Raw genomic sequence first — 22558 nt, 5'->3', positions numbered from 1 at the left:
ATTATACTATGATTATGTAATATGTTAACAGTAAGGGAAGCAGGTAAGGGATATAAAAAAATTCTTTGTACTACCATTTTTCCAACTTTTCTATAAGTCTAAAATTCAAAAGAAAAAGTTAAAAAAAAACGTGCAATTGTCAACTAGATTTTACAGCCGAATACTTACAGTTCTTACGTTTATAATCTGAAATACTATTGATATTTATAATCTGAAAACACTACAGTGTACAACAGAAAGAGTATGTAATTATAATCACTATTCTGATAAATTTAACGAGAGAATGCTAGAAAGATAAAAAGGGACCTTGAATAGCACAAAACGCAGTCTGAACACGACTCCACAAGAAATGGGGAACTGTGAAAGCTTTTCACAGTGGAAAATCACACAATTCAACCCATCTCAAAATTATCTCTGATGGCAGCATGAAGAACAGGACAGCAGAATAAAATACTGCGGAAGTCCAGAGAAGGAGCTCATCCCACGCTAATCTGAGAAAGGCAGGAGTGTCACTGCCATTGTCCAGTCCTGATTCGGATCACTGTACTGTGGTTATGTAAGAGAGTATCCTTATGTTTAAGAAACACACTCTAAAGTACTCAAGCATTAATGGGTATCATGTCTGCAAGCAACTCTAACTGTCCAGGGGGAAAATGTATTTACACATATGGAGAGCAAGGAACAAAACTACAGTAGAAATGTTAACATGCAGGGAATCTGGATGGAAGATACATGAGAATTCTTTGTTTCATTCTTGAAACTTTTTTGTAAATCTGAAACTATAATAAAAAGTTAAAAAAAAAAAAAAAAGGGTGAGGGGCCAGGAGTCAAACAGACCCCTACCACTCAGAAGCTCAGGATTCTCCTCTTCATTCATGCCTCAGGCTCCTCATCTCTAAGACTGGAATGTGACAGCTGTGGAGGGTTTGTGGGAAAGCAGATACAGCAGGTGAAGTGCCAAGCGCGTTGCGTGGCATATGGCAAGCATTTGAGAATATTAGCTATTATTCTCTTGCACAACACAGACAAGACACATACCACACATGCATGGAAACCACATGAATATACAAGCTGGGTACAGGCGGGTTTTTCAGGTTCACTTATCTACACTTTGTAATTTTTCTTCCTGAAGATTTATTATGTATGCAAATAAAAGTTATGGAAATAAGTGAAAGAGTTAAACTATACTTAGTATGCCCTGTTTAAGGAAGGGACTATCATAAAGTATTTTTTAATTGAAAGTCCTTATGGGTATAAATATAAGTTTCTACTATCTGCACAATGTAATCAAGTAGAATAGACCCTGTAAGTAATATGAAGTGCAACTGCATAATAGTGGGTAAAAGCTCAGACCTTAGCCTTCACTTACCTTTCAATAAAATGGGGACAATATACCCTCTCAGAGTTATTATGAGAGTTAAATTTAAAAATCCACATAAAGTGCCCAGACTTGCTACAAAGTAAACTAAAAATCCCTACCCTGTATACTGTTTTTACTGTTCTGCTTTTTTAAAGAGAGAAACATTTGTTTAACTTACTCAGCAGGAGCTGTATTTTCATGTTGGAGTCCAGGTGGTGTTTTCTGGGTTCTTAAAGCTATTTCAGCATTTTTTAACTCCTGATATAATAGAGGTTAAAAAAAAGAAAAAGCCAATTAAAAGTTAGGCTAAAAATACTAACTACCTCTGGACTGAAACTTCAACAATGCCATTCCCGGAGCTTCATACGCTGTGAGAACTTATTATGGATGAAGCCGCTTTACAAGGTGCTAAAACCTCCTTCCAGGCAAGACAAACTACACTTTTAACAAACTTTATAATAAATTTATGGTCTATTTTAAGAAACCATGGATTCCTGTAGGATTTGTGAAGTCAATTCATCCACAGTTAAAGATAGTGTTACTATTTTAAAATCTGTAATAATACAACTTTAGAAAACACTATTTATAAAAAGCAAGGTAGTAGTAATAACCCTGAGGTTGATGACAGCAGCAGTTAACATTCTGGGTACTTACTTACTGTGTACCAAGCCCTGTGCTACAGGCTCTCCTTCTATTATCATGGTCACTCCTCAGTAACAACTCTATAAAGTGGGTGACGAAGTTACAGAGACATTAAGTAATTTGCCCAAGGCCACGCAGCTGGAAGACCTGAGACCTGAGTCTAGGGGCCCAATTTTTTATACCTCACACACTGAACCTCCCTTCCACTCCTCTTCAGTGCCACTCTTATCTTCCAGCCAATGGTTTTTCAAGACTCATAATGTGTCTAACCCACTTACACTCCACATTCCTATCATTTCATTGCTTCCGCAACCTCTATTTCAAGGTCTATTTAAGTTTCCCTTATTTAAAAAGAAGTCTCTTATCCTAACTTTATGTCCCCTGCAGCAACTTCCTGCCCTCATTTTACTGCCCACCTGTGAAGTCTCTAACAGTCTCTAACTGTCCCTTCCACCTCCGTGTTACTGTCCACCGCAGGCTTCCGTCCTATGACTCCGGACACGGGCCCAGAGCCTGGACTGCCCAGCGCTGAGCCGCGCCTGGGTCGCACTGGCAGGGCTCCCGTAACGCTTAAGGGCCTGCAGGCCCTCCAACATGCCCTCTTCCTGCCTCCTCGCCTTCCGCTGTCACCCTGCCCCTTCCTCGCGGCCTGGGAACCCCCCCCACAGCTCTCAAGGCTCAGCTCTTGAGTGTGCCACTACCGCTGCATGCTGCTCCGGAGGGAGGCTGGACGCCCACTGAGCCCGCTGCACTCCGTCACACCTTGTCCCTGGAACACTTACGTGACTGCTTTAGCTCACTCTCCCTAGGATACTCTAAGTGTTTTGATCCCAAATGCCAGAGGAAGTGCTCTGCACATAACAGATGCTCCAAAAGGTTCTCTGAATTTGTGGATTCAGCAATATAACTTCAACGAACCATGTGGCACCTGCCCTGCCCACAGAAAACATTAACCACGCGACTTATCTGGACTCTTAAGTGATGTCCCCCAGACAGGGAATGTGAAAGACTTTACTTCCATAAGGTTCTGGTCTTCACAATCTCAACGCTGCTCCTTACCTCAGAACTGCTTTTATTTCCCAGAAAGGCTTTCTTTGAACAAAAGGTTTTGGATTTAATAAGATGGATAACTCCTTCACTAAGGGAGTCAATATTTCTGTTTTCAATTGGCAATTCACAAGACTGTGGGTAGAGCACTAATTCCCGTGTATTTGAAATAAGAGAAACCACAGAGCAAACTCCTTTGAGATCTCCTATAAACTTTCCTCAACTCAACTCAGAAGCCATTTTCCCTTAAGGGAACTCTCGACTCCTACCCTCTTCTTTCTCAGTCTTCGGGCATTTCACTTACCCCACGAGACTTCAGTACTTTGGAGTTCTCCTTTTGTCTCTGAAAGACAAGTCTGGTTATGTGACAAGTGTCTCACAAGTGTTTGTGGATGGAATCACCCAGTGTGAGAGTTACAATGGTTCCCATTCTTGTGTTCATTTTTTTCCCTTGAGTTTGCCTCCTCTATTACTTTGATAATGACCTTGTGCATATAATTTCATAAAAATTTCACACATGAAATTTAGAATTTCCTATAATGTTTAATCAGAGTCAAAACACTCTCCACAGTCTAAAGGCTTAAGTAACATTCTGTTCCTCCTAGGAAATACATATCTGATGATAAGGGAAGAATAAGTGGGAAGGAAACATGGGGGAATACTTTATTCATATTTAACCAAAGAATTTGTAAGTGACCAGGAAACCGGAAAGCAGACAATAAAGCCTTTGAATCCTCTTTAAGTATCATAGTTTAGATTAGCTATTTTGGTAACACATTTATTAAAAATGTCACAAAGTATTCTCCAATAGTTGACTTAAAGACACATAAGCAGGTAAAAACTTCCAGTTACAAAATAAGTCTTGGGGATATAACCTACAGCATGGTGACAACAGGTAACAATACTACACTGTATATCTGAAAGTTGCTAAGACAGTAGATCTTAAAAGTTCTCATCTGAAGAGGAACAAAAAATTGTTAACTATTTGTGCTGATGGGTATTAATTAGACTTCTTGTGGTCATCGTTTCACAATATACACAAACATTGAATCATTATGTTGTACACCTAAAACTAACAACGTTATATGTCAATTACATTTCAATAAAAAAAGACACAAAGCACTTCACAAATTTTTACTTAAAATATTATCACTTAATTTATGAAGAGCACAGCACCCTGATAAACCCATTAAAAAGGCGCATATCACGTAAAGTTCATTAACAGATCAGGGAAAACTTCAGGGAAAGATTTCTAGATTGCCATGATCAGATCAAGTATACTGTACAACTGTGAAATATAAAACAAGTAAATCATCTATCATCATTCTTCCCCACTGATGTGAAGAAGATATTTTACGTCATGTATTATACCACCAGGACAAGAAGCAAGTAGACATTAGTGACAGAAGGTATCAGCCTCATTACCATTTTTATTAACCGAGACCTAACAAAACTAGCAAGTCGCTGGAACTTAATATCTATAAAGCATGATATAATTTATATTTAACCACTGACAGATTAAAAAAATGTGTTTTTCCCTCTTGTATAATATAATAATTTAGGCAGTAGGCACGCTTATGAAACAAAGCAGTCAGGAGCATAAGCTCTAGAGTTGGATTACCAGGGTCTGAATCTATGCTCTTAGAAACAAAGCTCTCTGTTTTCTTGTTTGAGGTAATAACAGTACCTACCTCATAGGGCTGTTGTGAAAAATCACTAGGTTAATATATCTCAATTGCTTAGAATACTGCCTCATACATAGTAAGCACTCAATAAAACCCAGTAACTGTTAGTATAGTAATCTAAAAGCATATGCGCCATATGGTTTTCTTATAGCATGTCTGTATGAAACTTCATGATTTTAAAACGACCTATTTCTACTTGAAAACCATGAACGAAACCCCTGCCATAGAACGACAGCTTACCTGAGCAGTCTCTATTTTCAGTCTGTCAATACTGAGAGTGCTCCTCTGCAGCCCACTGGCAGCCAGCGACAGGAGCTGCTTCAGAGCTTTAATATCTTCCTGCACTTTAAGCATCGCTTTTGAAGACATTCTACTAATTTCTTCTTGGACTTGTTTTTGTTCCTTCACAAATTTCCTAAAAAAATAAATAAAACTGAGTTTAAAAAAAACACACCTTTGGTTTTATACAGAAAAAAAAGTAGGCTGGTCAGAGTTTAACGTCCAAGTGTGTTAAGAAGCAACTATTAAAAATCCACCTACAGTTCACAGAATGGCAGTTACAGAATTTTAATTCCTTTATTTCTGTAACTCCATTGTTCTGCTTTCTCCCTCATTTCTAAAAGCACCACAGTGCTCCCCACGTTAGAACGCTCAGGAGGGGGAGAGGGTCCCCCGAAACACCTCCCGGCACTCCAGTCTGATTCGTCTGCTGACAACACCTCGCACACTTACTGCAGGCTGTCCACGTCCTGGCAGATGACGGCAGGCAGAGTCTCGTCCTTCAGTGCTTTACTATCCCTAAGAAAGATGCCACAGGCGCGTTAACGTCAGAGAGCATAAAAAGCTGACGGCTCTGTATATCTTCTTTGGAGAAATGTCTCTTCAGGTCTTCCATACCTAGAGGTGATTCACTGTGTTGTACAGCAGAAACTAACACAACATTGTAAAGCAATTATACTCTAATAAAGATGTTAAAAAAAAAAAAAGCTGACAGCTGAGTTCTACAACAGTATGTGTTAAGATACAAGAAAACAGAGCAAATATTCCCCATTTACAGTCTTCTTGGATGATTTTGCAGTTCTTTATAAAGAACAATAAACTTCGTGATCTACAAAATAACTAACAATTCATCTGACATGGAGGTTTCTTTTCTAAGGAGACTGGCATCTATTATAAGTACACGTAGATACATTTGACTAAATGTTTAAGAACAAAATAAATAAAACAAAATAAATAAATTAAATAAAAAAATAATAAAACTTCTCACAATGAGTTGCTCACAATATTTTACAACTTCAATTTGTTCTTCAACAAAATAAGACCTAGGAGTAGCTTAAAAGAATGATGACTATATAAGGAAGACAGGAATAAATGAAACTGGGCTGTAATGGTGGGAGCCGCAGATCTGTACAACTTCGGGGACATAACCCTGGACAAACGGCAGGCTCTCGCCTCTTCTCCCTTTACGTAACAAGGCTAAAACACACACAAGATGTTTGGGAGGCTGGAGCTTCGTCATTTACTTACAAATGCTTTATTTAATGTAATAGAAATTATGTGAGAATACAATTGGCAAGAAAATAATGATCTTCAAGTGTATATATGACGTACATGGAGGTTATTCTCCCTCTTCAACATCAGTGAATGGTGCTGGGACAGTAATTTATATATAAAATAAATGGTATATATACATTTGTAATTTGTATATATAAATAAAAAGTGCTCCGAGAGTAAAGTTCCATGAGTTGTTCAACATTTACTAAGTTAAAAAGACACATACATATATTTGTGTTTATCCATATTATTTGGGGAAAAGCCAACTATTTCCTAGGAAGAATTGGTTGTAAATTTTCTTAAAGATCTGACCTTCCATAATCTCTCCAGAGCCTATGCTTATTATTTTATTTTTGACAAAAACTTTAAAAGAATTTTTCTTCTAAATACCTATAAGGTTCCATTTACTTCCAACCATACCATTGGCCTATAGTTTAATACGTAAAACTCTTTCATTAAAATATTTTAAAAGTCAAATTGTAGACTTACTCTGGTCTTGTTCCTGTTTTATCACCTAGAAAATTCAAGAAGCTTCGTGTAAAAATAGGTTATTTATCAATGTATTCCAAATACAAATTTTAAGTTAACACAAACTAAGGTATAAATAAAAATTGTTAAGGATTTCTTAGAATGCCTCTTAATAAACAGCATGTGATGTCACGACTTGTCACAAACTCTATACACAGCATGTTACAGACATGTTTATGTACACATAAACACAGTTAGGTAGCTGATTTGCATCTATTTCTTTCAAGGGCAAGAATCTTCCTTTTTCAACTATCTTCCCTGAGAACTCTCCCTGCCGAGGAGTCTAAGTCCCGAGAGCTTCAGCTGACACTTTTTAAGGCCCCCTGAACAGGCTGCTCCACTTGAGTAAAAAAAAAAATAAGCTGCTAAAACATCTAAGGCTATTTTTTGAATTATGGAGTTACTACAAAGAAAATTAAGTAAAAACAAGAGACAGAACCTTATGTTTAAAATTTTTCATTCAAAGAGAAATAAATCCAAATTTTCTAAGATCAAAAGGATTTTACCAACTTTTAGGATAGTAATTCACTCTTTAAAACAAGTATCTCCTACAATAAAACCCATGTCCAAGTTTTAAAATCCCTATACAGATATAGGACACTGAATATTTTACAACGTCATGCATTATGCCATTCTAAGCTCTTCCAAGCGGTTCAGTGCAGTGTGTATGCACGTGCTCCAGCTGAATATGCTTTCATCAGAAACAGAATAGGTGTTGTGAAACAAAAAACAAGCAGATCACACACACAGAACCAACAACCACAAGAAAACTGCAAAATGAATTTGGGTTGGAAAAAAATTTTTAAAGGATATTAGGCATGCCAAGAGCACAGCAAGAAGGGCATATTCACACTGGTTGGTGAGCAAATAAATTGGTAAAACCTTTCTGGAAAGCAATTTCACAATATATGCCAAGAGACTCCAAAATGTCCCTCCCTATAAGCCAATGATTCAATTTCTAGGTATTTGCCCTAAGGAAATAACCAAAATATGAACAAAATTTATAATAAAAGTATACAGCATCTTCTGCGTGCCTGGCTCTCCCAAGGTTTTACCAGCAGCAATCCTCGAACCAACCCCATGAAGCAGGGACTGTTATTTCCCCTACTTTACAAAGCACCGAGAGAGCCTGAATAAGGTCACAGAGCCTGTGAACAGCTAAGCCAGGATCTGCAGCCAGCAAACCAGCTCCAGAGCCGACTCTTAACTACCATACTATGTTGCCTCTCTCTACAAGGATACCCAATACAGTGATGCTTCCCAGAGCGAAGATCTGGAAACAAACACTAACCGCAGGATGATGGCTGACTGCATGATGACATATCCATTCATAAAACTGACATTAAGCAGCATTAAAATATTTGTAAAGAATTACGGACACTGACTAAAACTTGTGATATATTACACGAGAAGGAATAGGTTACAAAACATGTACCATGGTCTCGATTTTTAAAATGCATATTAAAACACGCATTAAGCATAGTATGAGTGTGTTTCATGTTTGGTAATTGCAATCATTGTTGCTTTTGTTGTGGTCATCCATGTATAATGCTTGGTGTCAGTCTATTTATCTCTTGTAAAAATAAAATACAGTGTGTGTGTGTGAAAAAAAAAAAAAAGAATAGGGTTGTGCTTTCAAATATGCCTCAATAGTTTGCACAAAAAATATGCATCATAGACAGCCACAGTAGACACTCAATAAATGTTTGCCGAACTGACAGGAAAAAAAAAAAACAAAAAAAAACACGCATTAAGATAGTTACCTAAAACATATGCACATACAAATCTGAGTTGTCTACAAAAATAAAATCTTAAATGCACAACACACACAAAATTTGTGAAATATAATGCAAACTTAAAAATAAGACCTTTACTATTGAATATTTAACTAACAATCTTCCAGACGTAGGAATTTAAGTTCCCTCAACAGGACTGTTAGAACGTGAAATTAAGAGTAACATTACTTACTCTTTTTATCCGATGAGCTGCTAAAATCTAACCCTCCAAGGCCTTCGTTGCCTGCAGATGAAGTAGCTGCTGCAGTTCCCAGAGACAGACCTAAAGCATTCTGTCCAAGTCCTACAAACAAGCCAGATGCCACTTATGAAGTTCCTCAGTCTTTATAATGATTTCCCCACTGATCAAAGCACTCAAATACATTTAAGTTGGATCCCAGATTATTTTCACTCTTGATTTAGACAAATAGTAAGATACAAGTCTAGAGCATGCTTTGGACAAAGACTGATAATCTTGCTTGGATTCAATGGTATATGTAGTTTGAATAATGTGATTTTATTTATTAAAACTGCCAGAATATATCTGTTCATGGATATTTGTGGATACTCGATTTTACTTTTTTTTAAACCCTCTCTATCAAAGCAGTTTTAGTTTGCATATTTTCAGGTGAATACATCTTGTCTTCCAATCATGCTTTGGAATTCTATACTTTTAAAATAATCTAGTACTGGATGTGTTAATTAACTTGATGGGGGGGAAACAATGTATACAGTCAAATCTTCATGTTGTACACTTTAAATATCGCACAATTTTATTTGTCAATTATACCTCAACAAAGCTGGGGGAAAATAAATAAAATAATCTAGCATGAATTCATAAGATTTTAGTATAATATAAAGCAAACAGTTCTACTACTAATGAAATTTAAAGAACTGATAAAGACTTGAAGTTCAAACATCAAGATTTCACATTCTCAAGTTTTTTTCCATTAAACTTAAAAAAAAAAAAAAAAGTAAACTTCACTTATTTAAATCCTACTTCACAGACAAAAGGAACTGGAGCTAAACTCTAGTAATCTTAAGTCATCAGTGTGTACCTGTGAATCAAGTAGCAAAATTTCAAAGATCCTGCACTGGTAAATCATATAAGTCCATGCATTCTCAAGCTGACACAATTGTGTTCTTTTTAGACAAGATGCTATTTACCTTAAAAACAGGAAACTGCACTATATACTGGATAAGAGCATGGGATAAATGAAAACTGGATTTAAATCCTGACAACGTGTGAAAAAACACAGCTGAATAAATGTTATGAATTTTTAAAAAATCAGTGGCACCTTTAGGTTAACATAACCATAAAGTAAGCATTGAATATTGTGTCAAAGAGCCTAAGAAAAATCAGAACAGACCTAAAAACTCAATAACAAGACACAAAAACTACCCTCTAACTCGTTTCTATTATTTTCGTGTTTTGCTCCCATGGGAATCTTTGGGAAAGATGTTTAAATATTTATCCTGCAAAGAAATGTACGTTATAGTCATCTAATGATTTGGTTATTAGAAGACACCTACAAAATTTGACTATAATAAAATCATTTAATACTTGTTTTTAATGTCCTGACTTCAAAGCACTCTAACACCCTTTCCTAAGATCTATAACAGAAAGCCATTCCCAGAACCAGGCTTATGAGGTCAAGTTGTGTCACAGTGAATTTAGAGGCTAAACGATTCAAGACTAACCAACTGCCGTTTATTAAAAAGACAAACTTCTCTAGAATAGTTTACTGGCTCCGGAAACAGGCTCTTTCTTGCCTCCTTACCTAGTCAGTCAATGTTGAGAAAATGCATTTCTAAAATATGGCAATCATGTATGAACAACTTTATAATTCAGTTTTTACACTAAAAGGAAAACATAACGGTTCAAGAGACCACGTGGTCTGCTCCAAAGACCAAAACAAAGACAGTAAATTTACACACGAATATTTACTCTTCCGGAGAGTAAATATCACAGTTACCTGATGTCGCCGTGCTTGCGCTTTGGAAAAGCGGCCCTCCCAAACCCGTCAAGGCTCCCCCTAAAGAGAGGCCTGCGGGTGCGGTGGTGGCTGCAGCTGCCGTCCCGCTCAGGCTGCTCAGAGTGAATCCTGTGGACGCTATAAGAAGTGAGCCCGTAAGCCCCCACAGAGCGTGAGCACCACAGCAAACACAAGACACTTCCTTAACAACTGACGTCACGATAAACTTGGCTCTTGAGAAAAAACACTCACTAAATCTAACATTATATATACTTGAGAACAGAAAGAAATAGTACCTTTAAAGTAAAAACCAGTGACAGGAATAAGGGGTTTGGTTAATACCAGCATGGCATCAGCTAAGTGACTCCAGGCAGTAATAGAGTTTTCAACCCAGGCTACCAACACCACACTCAAAACCGGATGAATCCTAAGCCAAGCAAGGTTTATGCAAACTCTTTATCCTTCCCTGTCACCAAAGTGCGCCTTGAAAACAAAGTAGTCATCAACAGTTTCACATGGGCCCTCTCACCCGCTCCCCTGCTTTGCTCTGTAGAGACCAACTTCCAAGAGGGCCTCTGCTGCTTTAATGCTCAAGGCTGATCGTCACAAACCAGTAATTCAGTAGGTCAACACTGCTGAATGACTGAAATAAAAATTCTCCCAAACTGAAGTTATCTTTACCAAAGGTGGATACCTACATTCACTGACCGAAATTAGAACTCAACCAGAAAATGCCACCCTCCCCCGACACGCCTCACCTGCAGGAGTCGACGTCAGAGCAGACGAGAGCGTGAGACCGCCAGCCGAGGCAGACGTGATGGGCAGCGCAAACGGTGTGGCGGACGCCGCGGGTTTGCTGAAGCCTAAGCTGAAGCCTGCCGTGGACGCAGACGTGGTGGCCGGCGGGCCTGTAAAAAAACATCCCAGCTTACCGTAGCTGCATGTGTATTATACAGGTATCAATCAGGAGCCTGGAAGTCTACTTCTCATAGATGGAACAAAGGTATATGTACTTATACACTTATGAGAGAGAAAAACCATTCACCAAATCAGGGTGCATACTGAAGATGAAAATCCAATCTATGTGGTAATACTGAAATTCAATTTCAGCCCTACCTCTAGATATACCTAACACGGCGCTTCCCCCCTCCTTTCCTTTATACTCAGCAGCAAACAGTCCTTCTTCTCCAGGACTATTTAAAACATCTTCTCTGCTGCCTGAAGCCCTCCTGCTCTGCTTCTGCGTCTGTCACTGCCCTCCAGTCCCCTCTGTCCGTCTCCCTCCTCGGTTCACCTCTTTTTATTTTTTTAATTTATTTACTTATTTTTGGCTGCTTTGGGTCTTCGTTGCTGCGTGCAGGCTTTCTCTAGTTGCAGCAAGCGGGGGCTACTCTTTGTTGTGGTGCGTGGTCTTCTCATTGCGGTGGCTTCTCTTGTTGTGGAGCACGGGCTCTAGGTGCACGGGCTTCAGTAGTTGTGGCACGTGGGTTCAGTAGTTGTGGCACATGGGCTTAGTTGCTCCGCGGCATGTGGGATCTTCCTGGACCAGGGATCAAACCCGTGTCCCCTGCATTGGCAGGCGGATTCTTAACCATTGCGCCACCAGAGAAGTCCTCGCCTCTTTTTATAAATTGAAGTATAGCTGATTTACAGTGATTCAGGTGTACAGCAAAGTGATTCAGTTTTATATATATACACACACACACACACACACACACACACATATATATTCTTTTTCAGGTTCTTTTCCATTATAGGTTACTATAAGACGTTGAATCTAGTTCCCTGTGCTATACAGTAGGTCCTTGCTGTCTATCTGCTTTACACATACTAGTTGTGTATCTCTGTTCACTTCTTAAATGATACTCCCTAAGGCTCCATTCTTGCTCCCTCACTTCCTGAAACATCTCACCCACTTTCAGAATCTCAACTAGGTTCATGGGTCTAAATCTACATCTACCTGAGTCTCCAAAGACTAGCTCTACCTGGATGTCCCTCTGGACCCCTACACATCTCCCTATAAAAAAATTTCCTAACTCCCCCACGGTCAATTTGGTTGCTCAAGCCAGAAACCATAATCATCCTTGACGTCTCCTCGCTCCCCTGTATTCTATCAGTACAAGTCCTGTCAATTCCACTTCAGAGATATCCCTGGATTACACACATCCTCAAAAACCTTAGTTGAGGCCATCTCTCTCTCAAGAACTATTATAATAACCTCCACGATCAGTCTCCTCTAATCTACTCTTGGAATTATCTCAGTTACTTTAAAAAAGAACAAAATAATATGCTGCTGATTCCCCCGACTTAAGGTTCCCACTAAGTCTATACATTAGTCTTCAGAATAGATTCTAAAGGCTTGGTACCCAAAAACCTTTCCTATGTGGTCCTAACCTGCTCCGCCAATCTCCTCTTCCTACCATGCCTACCCTCAGAATCCTAAACTCCAAGAGCAAAAGCACCTTTGCTATTTCCCTGGATCCTTTAATGACTGGGCCTCTGCACTCTCCACTCCTGCCTGAACAGTGCTTCCTGCCCTGCCAGTCAACAACTCCTGTTCTCCTCCTCCTCGGCCTTCCTAGTGCCTTTCATGCGCCTCTCAGCGCGCGTATCAGGTGACACCAGAACCCATCGCTCGGCACCCAGCGGCCCCTGACCTCATCAGGGTCCTCCACCACGTTCCGCTGATACTCAACGATCAAGGCATTGTGTAGACTCACGGCCACAGCCAGGAAGGAGGAGTTACGCAAAGTTACTAAACAGAGAAATTATGAATGACCTGCACTTTGGCTTCTCCTGAAGGCACTGAGAGAAAAGAAGTCAGAAACTATGCTTCTGGATCGTCCTTGCCACAAGTGGAGGTCCCTGCAGAGTAACATGCTTTGAAAACACGCATAGGCTCTGAAATCTCAGGAGAGGATCCAACTGCTTGCCCTTGTAACCAGTCCTGTACGAAACTTTGGTGGTAGACAGACGTGCTTTCCGTTGATAACAGGTAAGTAGCATCTAAGTGAAGCAAGTTCACCAATTTTTAATTTACTTCAATGTTAAGTTTACATTTAATTAAATTAAGTAATTTTAATTGAGGTTCCTCACTGTCCTCTCATCCTTTCACATTATTCCCTGGCATCCAGGTCAAGGCGCTGTCACCCTGGTTACCCACATTCCCTGCAGCATATCACGATAGAGAACCACGATATTTTTGAGCTGGAAGGGAATTCAGAAACTTTTTATTCCAATACCCTCATTTGAAAGATAACTAAAAGCTGCCAGATATGACCAGCTAAGGCCTCACAATTATTCAGAGGTACAGCCAGCGCTTAATTCCAAGACTTCTGGCCTAAAGTTTGGTTCTTATTTCACTAAAAGGGCTTAAATGACTGAAAAATATAAATGTGAAATAAATTTTGACAGAAAAAGACAATTCTGTATTAAAATTTTTTTCTGAACTAAAAAAGGATTACATAATCATCGATTTTTTTAAAATAGTAAAACACTGAAAGGTTCTTTGAAAAGTATCTATGATCTATATCCAGTTCCTTATATGTTTCTCCTATAGCCCAGTTCTGTGAGAGATTAGGAAAGAGTAGAAAAACCACAGATCTGGGATCTTCCCTCAAAAATTCTTACTCGGAGTTAATCCTGTAGTTACAGCTGTTGCTATTCCTGGGGACAAAAAGAGAAATAAACTTTAACCATCAGTGGCAGATGGCATTCTTTTGGCCTGTCACAGGGCAAGACGTGGAATCACCCTCAGGGAGTGATAACACTGCTGGTGAGACTAACGGGTACCACAGTATCTTCCACCACAACCACTGCCTAATACAGCGTTCCTTCTATAGCACTGGTTCTCATATCACAGGCTGTGTATAATTTGATTAATTAGGGATTAAGAGTTGTAAAATGCAAACAACTATTGCCTATAACAAAATCCGGCAAGGAGGAAAAAAAGCTAGTCCAAACAAAACACCGGCACTGTCTCAAGAGGCACACTGGCTGGTCTCACGTTTACGCCTGCAGTTCTTCCATGGTCTCTGTGTAGCTGTGCAAAGTGCTGCAGTCGAGGCTGGCAGCTCAATGCACAAGGTGGTAACACAGACCAAGAGACTCCGAGGGCAGAGAATAAAGGTAAATGAGGAAGTAAACTTTTAAAGTGGTGGCTCCAGTGAAACATGTACTTTGCTTATAATAGCAAAGTATCTGTATTTTTTTAAAAAACTTTTTATTATTGAAACGTCCACCAGAAACCTTTACGTCCTGCCCTTTTCCCAGTGCAACAATTGTTTTAATAATAAAAAAATCTGAAACATCTCTTAGGAATGTAAATTATAATGTTATAGCAAAATAGGAAGCTGACTGTCCCATATATGCTAAATTAATTAATGTCCAAACTGTAAACTTGACTCAGTCTTCACCAAGATAAAACACTGCATTATATAATCTAACATAAACTTGAATTACTTTAATTCACTATTTTTGAATAGATTTATTTCCTTTAATTCTTAAATGTATGTGTGTGTTGTCCTTCCTTACACTGAAGTAAGTCACAGCTAATGGCTGGCCCTATCTCTGACCCTTGATCCCACATCCGTCTGCCTTTTCATCTCAGTATTTACCATTTTTTAGGTCCACCACCAGTGACGATCCTTGTAAAGGGAGGAGACACAGGACAGAACCTGCAGAGAATGAATACCCCACACCCACTCCCTGAGACTCTGACAACCCTCCTTACCTGTGTTCGTTCCTCCTAGAGTGAACCCAGTGGCAGGTTTAGATCCAAAGAGCCCGGTTCCAAAACCACCAGAAGGAGCAGATGTTGTCACTGGAGTCGCCGTGCTCCCCAGAGTCCCAAAGCTGAGCCCCACAGAAGGGCTGCTTGTTCATAGAAAACACAAAATAAAGTCTACTAGAGCCAATACTTATTTACGGGAAACGCAAGTTAGCTCTTCGAGGTTAATTATTTCTCCATTTAAGCATCTCACACATCTCCACAGGATACAAAAGTAATCACAACTCACCTTCCACCAACCACGTTCAAATATTTTTCTGTTCTCTATAAAAATAAATCCACATACAAAATTATTCTTAAAAAATGCAACACCAGTCTTCAAGAAAAGCAGAATCTATAGCAGTTAGGATTTCAGATGCCAAGGAATCATAAACAAGATCACATATATTCTGCTTTCACCAGTTTTTGTTTGAAAGCGTATTTTAAAACAGCCATAGGAAATCCTACAAATATGGATCATTTTCCTTCGGAACTATGTACGTACAATTCACACTGCTAAGCTCATTTGTTCTTCCCCGACTGCTAACATAAAGACATGCCCAGAAATAGGAGAGTTACTCGAAGCTGTCCCCGCCACCTCTCTGTTGCTGTATCGCCACCCCTGGGGGTGGGGATGAGGGACAAGAACAGACATACCCTGGTACGAGGAAGCTGCAAAGCAAAGCTACCCTCTGCAAAGACTGTGTAAGATCAGCAGAAACCCTCTTCAGAGGTTCTGAAAGCTTAAAAAAGAGCAGCTGATAATAACAAGTGATGCGAACAAAGTTTACAGCTTTTCAACTGTTCTTAGCAAGGTGCAGAGGCTCAAATTTGCTATCTATAAATGGTAGAACAAATTATGAAAACAAGCCAAAAAATCTTGACGATTTGACACTTCAAAAATTATATAGGAGAGTTAAGAGAGACTACAACATGTATAACATAATGGGAAATCCCGTTCATGCTATACATGTATCTTTATTACTTCTCTCCCGGGCCTTCCACATAGACACAAACACCATGGTGGAACCCCATGCCAGTTTTAAAAAAAAGCTTCACAGCCTGCGGCATTTCAATGGAAGGGGCAGGCGGTAGTGCTCTGGCCAGGCTCCGGTACCAGCTCTCCAACATGCTGGTACTTGTGTGACATAACGTTTCTGGGCCTCTATTTCCTCATCAGCAAAATGGGAATAACAGTACCCACTTAAGATTTTTTGTAAAGATTTAGAGATTATGAAGGGCAAATTAACTTCACTCAATAAATGCTGTTGCTACTGCTATCATAAGGAGCACTTATAAATTCAACTAAACATATTATGTACAAGGTTCTATGCCTGTTAATCACTGTGAGGGGAACGGAGAGGGAGCAGCTTTTTAAGGAAGGAGAACTTGAAATCAGTCACCAACACTGCGCAGGAAAAAGGAGAGGGTGCACCCTAATTGTGTCTTTTCCTATTAGCACGTGTGCACGTGCCCCTCTGCGTGTAAGCACGGGGGGCTGGCAGAGCAGGGCTGCAAGGTCTCACCCAGAATTAAAGCACAGATCTTTAAACAATCAGCTGAACCAAAACGTATTTTTAAGAAACATTTTGTTGGCAAATTATGAAGAATCAAATTAAGGAAATGTTTATTATGCTTCCCTTCCTCCCAAACAAGTCAGCAATCCCATGTTTTTACTGCTATTCCATAAATACACAAAAGCTACAAAGTGAAAGTATGTATTTTTAAGACAATTAAAGTATTTAAAATTTCTTGACAATTTAAGTAAAGATACAATGAAGTGTTTCACAACTTCATAAAGTTGAAAACATTACCAAAGAAAATATATCAAAGTAAAATCTTACTTTCCCAGAGAAGCAAAGGAGAAATTTCTGTGGTAGAAATATTCACTTAAAGAAAAACAAAAAGCTACCTCAGACCTAACCAATTATTGCCTCAACCAATATTATCTGCCAATTCCTCAACAAGGACATGATGTAGAGAAGCCAGCAGACCCCGCCAGATGAGGAATGGAATCCTGCCTTACCGTGGACTTGGGAGCTAACCTAACCTAGGTGCATTTACCGAAAGAATGTTAGGTCTCCAAACCAGTAGTCCAATGGGCAGGTGTTAGACCGTCTCTCCTTTTATTAATTTCCCAAGCCTCTCTACAGCATGTATACATTTTTCTAGTTTATTGCTAATACTTCATTTACTCAATCATTCAACAAGTATTTACAAAAGCCCTGCCAGGCACTGTCACAGGGACTCGGAGTGGTAGATGAGACTCAGGTCCTGCCCTCAGGAAGTCTCCAACCAGAGAAAGAGATTTATCAATCATTCATGCATTCAACAAATACGTATTGAGCTCCACCGTGGCTCCTGGAAAACCAGCATGAAAAGATCTCCACCATCATGGAGCGCAAACAAGTCAACAAAAAATGTAACGAACTGACCCAACTGTGCTAAGTGCTATGGTCCAGGGTAAGGGGTGGAAACCTCTCTACAATGACAGGTCAGAAAAGGCTTCCCTCCGACGTAAGCACCTGAGCCTCACAAGCAGGCATCGGCTCAGCACAAGAGGTCGAAGGGCAATTCCAGGCAGAGGGAACTGCCCTAAAGTGGGAAGGGGTTTGGCCTTCACCTGAGAAACTGAGAAAAAGCCCAAGTCGTGTTTTTCAAACTAAGATCAGGACCCATGAGATGAGCAAAAAATCAATTTAGTAGCTCACAACCAGCATTTGTAAAAAAGGAAATGAACAGAATAGAAAATATCAGGCCAAAAAAAAAAAAGAAAATATCAACGTGCATAGAAAATATCAAAGAGTAAGGGTAGTATCTTTCGCTGAAACTGTTTCAGTGACTTATCTGTATGCCTGTAGATGTTATTATTTTTTTTACAGTTGGGTCTGGATCATTGAATTGGAGCAAACAGAAATGAGAAGATGGGCTCAGGATGTCTGAAGAGGTTCCAGCCTGGGCCTTGCAGACCATGGTAAGGTTTATTTTTACTTCATTCCGAGGATAGTGGAAAATCATTGAAGGGAGGCAATGGGAATTTTTTTTTTTTTTAATCTGTCTACAACGTTGTTAAAAAAAAAAAAAAAAGTTGATGTAAAAGCAGTTGAGACAGCAACTGGGATTCCAGAGAACTAATCAAAGTAGGAGGTGATGGGAGCAGTTTTCATCTAACAGGAGAAGGTTACTGGTTGAGAAGCTGGCAGGAATCATTAAGTATTACGATCTTTCATGTAAGCTTCAGGAGGGCAGGACTTATTTATCTTACCACCTAAAGGGGGGCCTACTACTTAGGAATGCGTTCAACAAACATTTGTTCCACGAATGACAAGAGCCTGGAAGTGAAGCAAACGGCAAGTAAAGCATTAAAATGATCAGGCCTTACTGATCAAGTGCACAGAGTGACAGCATAGGAGCTATTAAGGAAAACTCCAGATTTCTGACTTCACTGTGTAGTCTTTGCCCACCCTACCCCCTCCCATACAGGCAAAACTGGAGGGTTTTTTGCCTTGTTGATCTACCAGCTTCGGGAGCTATCTTGTAACTCATTCTAGGCACATTATTTGATTTAATGATCTCCATTTTTATCTTCAAAAGTTTGAGCTCCAAAGAGCAAACCTCACATCATTAAAATGATCTTTACTTTAATTGCCTCTTTCTGGACGTCTGCTGGCCAAATTGCTATCACTTGAAGAGGTGGGGTGGCAGGCTGCACAAAGACGATGACTATGGCGTCTACATTTCACAATTTAGGTAAAAGACCATGAGAGTCAGCACAATGTTCTCACTTGTGATATACTAATTTGCACATACTGTTCAAAACTACCACCAAAAAGTGCTGTAACAAGTATTTGAAACAAAAAAAACAAGAGGACAGATAGGGCCCCATAAGGCACAAACGGTTTTAAAGCGCGTTTAAAATAACCACGAATTCATTAATGTCCCAAAACGTATATCCTGCAATGGCATCTCCATTAGCGGGGAGAAACTTGTCATTGTTCCCCTTACAATTTCCTATGAAGTCTCTTTTTCTAAAAAGAGCTTAGATCCGACAACCTTAGCTCCATTCATCCCTCCGACATTCACCGGGCGGCGGGATGGGCCCAGAGAAGCGGCGAAACCGCGGCCGGGCCTCCGCGTGGAAGCCGGCGCCCCCCGCCCCGGCCGCCCGCGACCCCCAGGCCGCCCGCCCACAGCCCCGCCGGGAAGGAGGCCGCTCGCGGTTACCTAGACGCCGCGGTCCCGAAGGAGAAACCGCCGCCCGTGCCGCTCCCGCTGGCGGCCACGGTGGAGGAGCCCAGCGTGCTGCTCCCGAAGGAGAACCCCGCGGACATGGCTGCGGGCTCGGCGCGGTCGGCAAGCTAATGGGTCGGTTCGCCGCTCCCGCCTCAAGGCCCAAGCGGGCCGGGCAGCATCGCTCCCGCCCAGCCGCGACCTTGCGCGAACGCGGAGCCCAGCGGCCGCGAAGACCGGCCCGAGGATGTGGAGATGGCGCAGCGCAGGTAACCAGCGGCCGCCCGCACGCACCTCCGGGAGCGCGCCCGCCACGCAAGGGCCGCTGGGAGTGGGCGGGGCCGGCGGCCACGCAGGGGCCGCTGGGAGGGGGAGGGGGAGGGGAGGGGAGGGGGAGGGGAGGGGGAGGGGAGGAGGGGAGGGGGAGGGGAGGAGGGGAGGGGGAGGGGAGGAGGGGAGGGGGAGGGGAGGAGGGGAGGGGGAGGGGAGGAGGGGAGGGGGAGGGGAGGGGGCGGCGCCTGGAGGTCCTGATGGGATCGTGTCTGTCTCGGTTCTTCCTGTTTCGGCATCTGTGCTGACGTAACCTTTGCATTATGGCTGTTTAATCTCAGTTATTGCTTATATCCTTGCTTCCTGCAAGGGAGGATGCACAGAGTAGACGGGATAAGAAAAGTACAGAAGCAAGAACGATGTAAGGGTTCCGTGAGCAACCCTTAAACATAAGGAAAATGGGGCTTTAAAGAAGAGATTCCCTCTGACGGGAGGATGAGGAAAGGCTTGCGGGCGGTGGTGAGTTCGAGATTCTGCCTTCATAATGCGGATCCTTATTTTCCCATCAGGGGTTGTTACATTACTCTCGCAGAGGGTTTTCCTACCTGCGATTTCTTCCAGTAAAGTACGTCTTATATGCAACCACCGTATTTGCTTTTCTAAAACAATTCCCACCAGGACACTGCCTTGATCAGAAACCGTGGGACTTCCCGTGTGGCGCTCAGAGTCTTACACATCACGGATCTTTCTAACCTGACGTCTCACAGCTCCCCTTAATGCAGCACTTTCTCCTGCATTGAGCTTGGGCATTGCCACCTGCTATGGACTGAACCGTGTCCCTCCAAAATCCACATGTTGAAACCCTAACCCCCCAATGCGATGGTATTTGGAGATGGAGCCTTTGGGAGGTAGTAAGGTTTAGATGAGGTCATGAGGGTGGGACCCTCATGATAGGATTAGTTCCCTAACAGTAAGAGACACCGGAGAACTCACTTTCTCTGCCTCTGAAGACACATCCAAAAGGCAGCATTCTGTAAGCCAGGAAGAGAGCCCATGAATACCTTGATCTTGAACTTAGCTTCCTGAACTGTGAGAAATGAATTTCTGTTGTTTAAGCACCCAGTCTGTGGTATTTTATTATTGTGGCTTGAGCAGACTAATACACCATCTCTGTGTATAATTTAAAAATTAAATGCATTTCAAATATTATGGCAGTCACTGTGGGAATGATAAAAAAGAAAAGGGACATATTTGAACTATAGTATAAAGAAAAAGTTCATAGTGATTAAGCAGGAAGAGAAAAAATATTGTGGGTTTTTTGAGCTTCAGTGGTCTAGAGAATGCTATTATCAGTGATGAGTATAGGATGGTCATTAAGAGAACTGGGGATATAAAATCAAAGGGTACTTTTGACTTGGAAACAAAAAAATATAGATCCAGATGATTTTTGTGAAAAGGTAAAAAGTGGCAACCTGTGTGTTAATTCCATTGCGTATTCTTTCCAAAACTTTTGAAGAATACCAACATAAAATTAGTAAGAGCAAAATTCCTGGCACTTAAATGCATATATGTTAATTACCAACACATGTAAGATTAGCTGGATGGAAAGAGCATGTAAATATGTAGCAGGGATTAATATAAGACGTTCATAATAGGGGAAACTGGGTGTGGGGTATATAGGAACTCTCTTTGTAATAACTCTGTAAATCTAAAACAGTTCTAAAAATAAGTTTATAAAAGAAAATAGTAAGAAGATCACTCAGAGATGAGAATTTGGAAGGGAACCACTCAAATTGACAAACTATTTTTTAAACTTTATTTTAAAAAAATTTTAGTACAGCATTTCTGTCTTGTATCTGTCAGAGTAGTTTAAGTTATTGCTGCAGAAACCCCAAAATCCCACACAAAGGCGCACTGCAGAAATGGAAACTGGAATATTTGATAAGCAGTATTACAATCTACCACATGCCTCTAGAGGCACCAAATGTAAGACTGGACCTCAAAGAGGCTTTGTGATCTTATATGCCTTCTTCTGTTTGTCCTATTAGCAAAAAGAAAAGAAATTCTTACCCGTATGCACTACAGAAATAAAATTCCAAAGAAAGCAGTTTCTGTAAACCCAATTGTTTGTTTATTCAACTGAAAACTTCACAGTAAGGTGGCAATAACATAAGCTTCATGCCTGTGTAAGATAAAACCCCTTCCAGCCAGGCAAAACCATGGAGCCCTGGAATTTGCCTTTACCTTTCTTTCCTGACAAGAGTAACATCCTACTCCAAAGCATGTTTCCAAATACTCTTATTGGACATTATGGGACCTGAACCCATGTATCAGTTCTATGTGAATTGCTTCTTTCAGAGGATGAAGCAAGTTATTTGAATTCTAACTTCGATAGCAAGCCATTTTGCTTCCCCTTATTTTTTATATTGTGAACATTCTGTTAAGAAACCCCATCTTTTGCTGATTTACTGGCTGTATGATGACATTGTTAATGTTATAATCAAGCTGAATTATCTGAAAGGCAATAGTACTGTAAAAAATTCTAATTTGGATTTGCATTAATATATCTAAATAGGCTTGCTTTAGTGGTGTGTTGAGATCAGAATAACCCTTTGAGAAGCTGAGGGTCTAACACAGAGAGGAAGTGAAATCCTCAAGCCTATTTAAAGGGATCTGTAATAAGTATGGTCTGATCCTCTGAAATATCCAAGTTAGAAGTTATC

General features: G+C 40.5%; 1 protein-coding gene across 9 annotated transcripts in view; it reads right to left on the bottom strand.

Moving 5' to 3' along the window:
* Positions 1-19895, bottom strand: part of NUP58 (nucleoporin 58) — a 44205-nt gene extending 24310 nt beyond the window's left edge. For 3 of the 9 annotated variants that reach the window (XM_082365085.1, XM_082365079.1, XM_082365083.1), the window contains exons 1-9: positions 19560-19895; positions 15300-15442; positions 11326-11475; positions 10568-10705; positions 8785-8895; positions 6778-6802; positions 5467-5532; positions 4975-5149; positions 1539-1618 (exon numbers count right to left, since the gene is read on the bottom strand). In XM_082365085.1, coding sequence (XP_082221211.1) covers positions 1539-1618; positions 4975-5149; positions 5467-5532; positions 6778-6802; positions 8785-8895; positions 10568-10705; positions 11326-11475; positions 15300-15442; positions 19560-19666 — 995 coding nt within the window. In that variant the 5' untranslated portion in view covers positions 19667-19895. Of the gene's footprint in view, positions 1-1538; positions 1619-4974; positions 5150-5466; positions 5545-6777; positions 6803-8784; positions 8896-10567; positions 10706-11325; positions 11476-15299; positions 15443-19559 lie in introns of all 9 variants that reach the window. The other 6 variants (XM_082365077.1, XM_082365082.1, XM_082365078.1 and 3 more) reach the window with 5 other exon arrangements.
* Between the last annotated feature and the right edge of the window lie 2663 nt (positions 19896-22558).

Source organism: Balaenoptera borealis (assembly GCF_965194805.1).
Source record: "Balaenoptera borealis genome assembly, chromosome: 18".
Taxonomy (NCBI): Eukaryota; Metazoa; Chordata; class Mammalia; order Artiodactyla; family Balaenopteridae; genus Balaenoptera; species Balaenoptera borealis.
The sequence above is the reverse complement of the archived record's forward strand: the minus strand, read 5'-3'. Positions and strand labels throughout refer to the sequence as shown.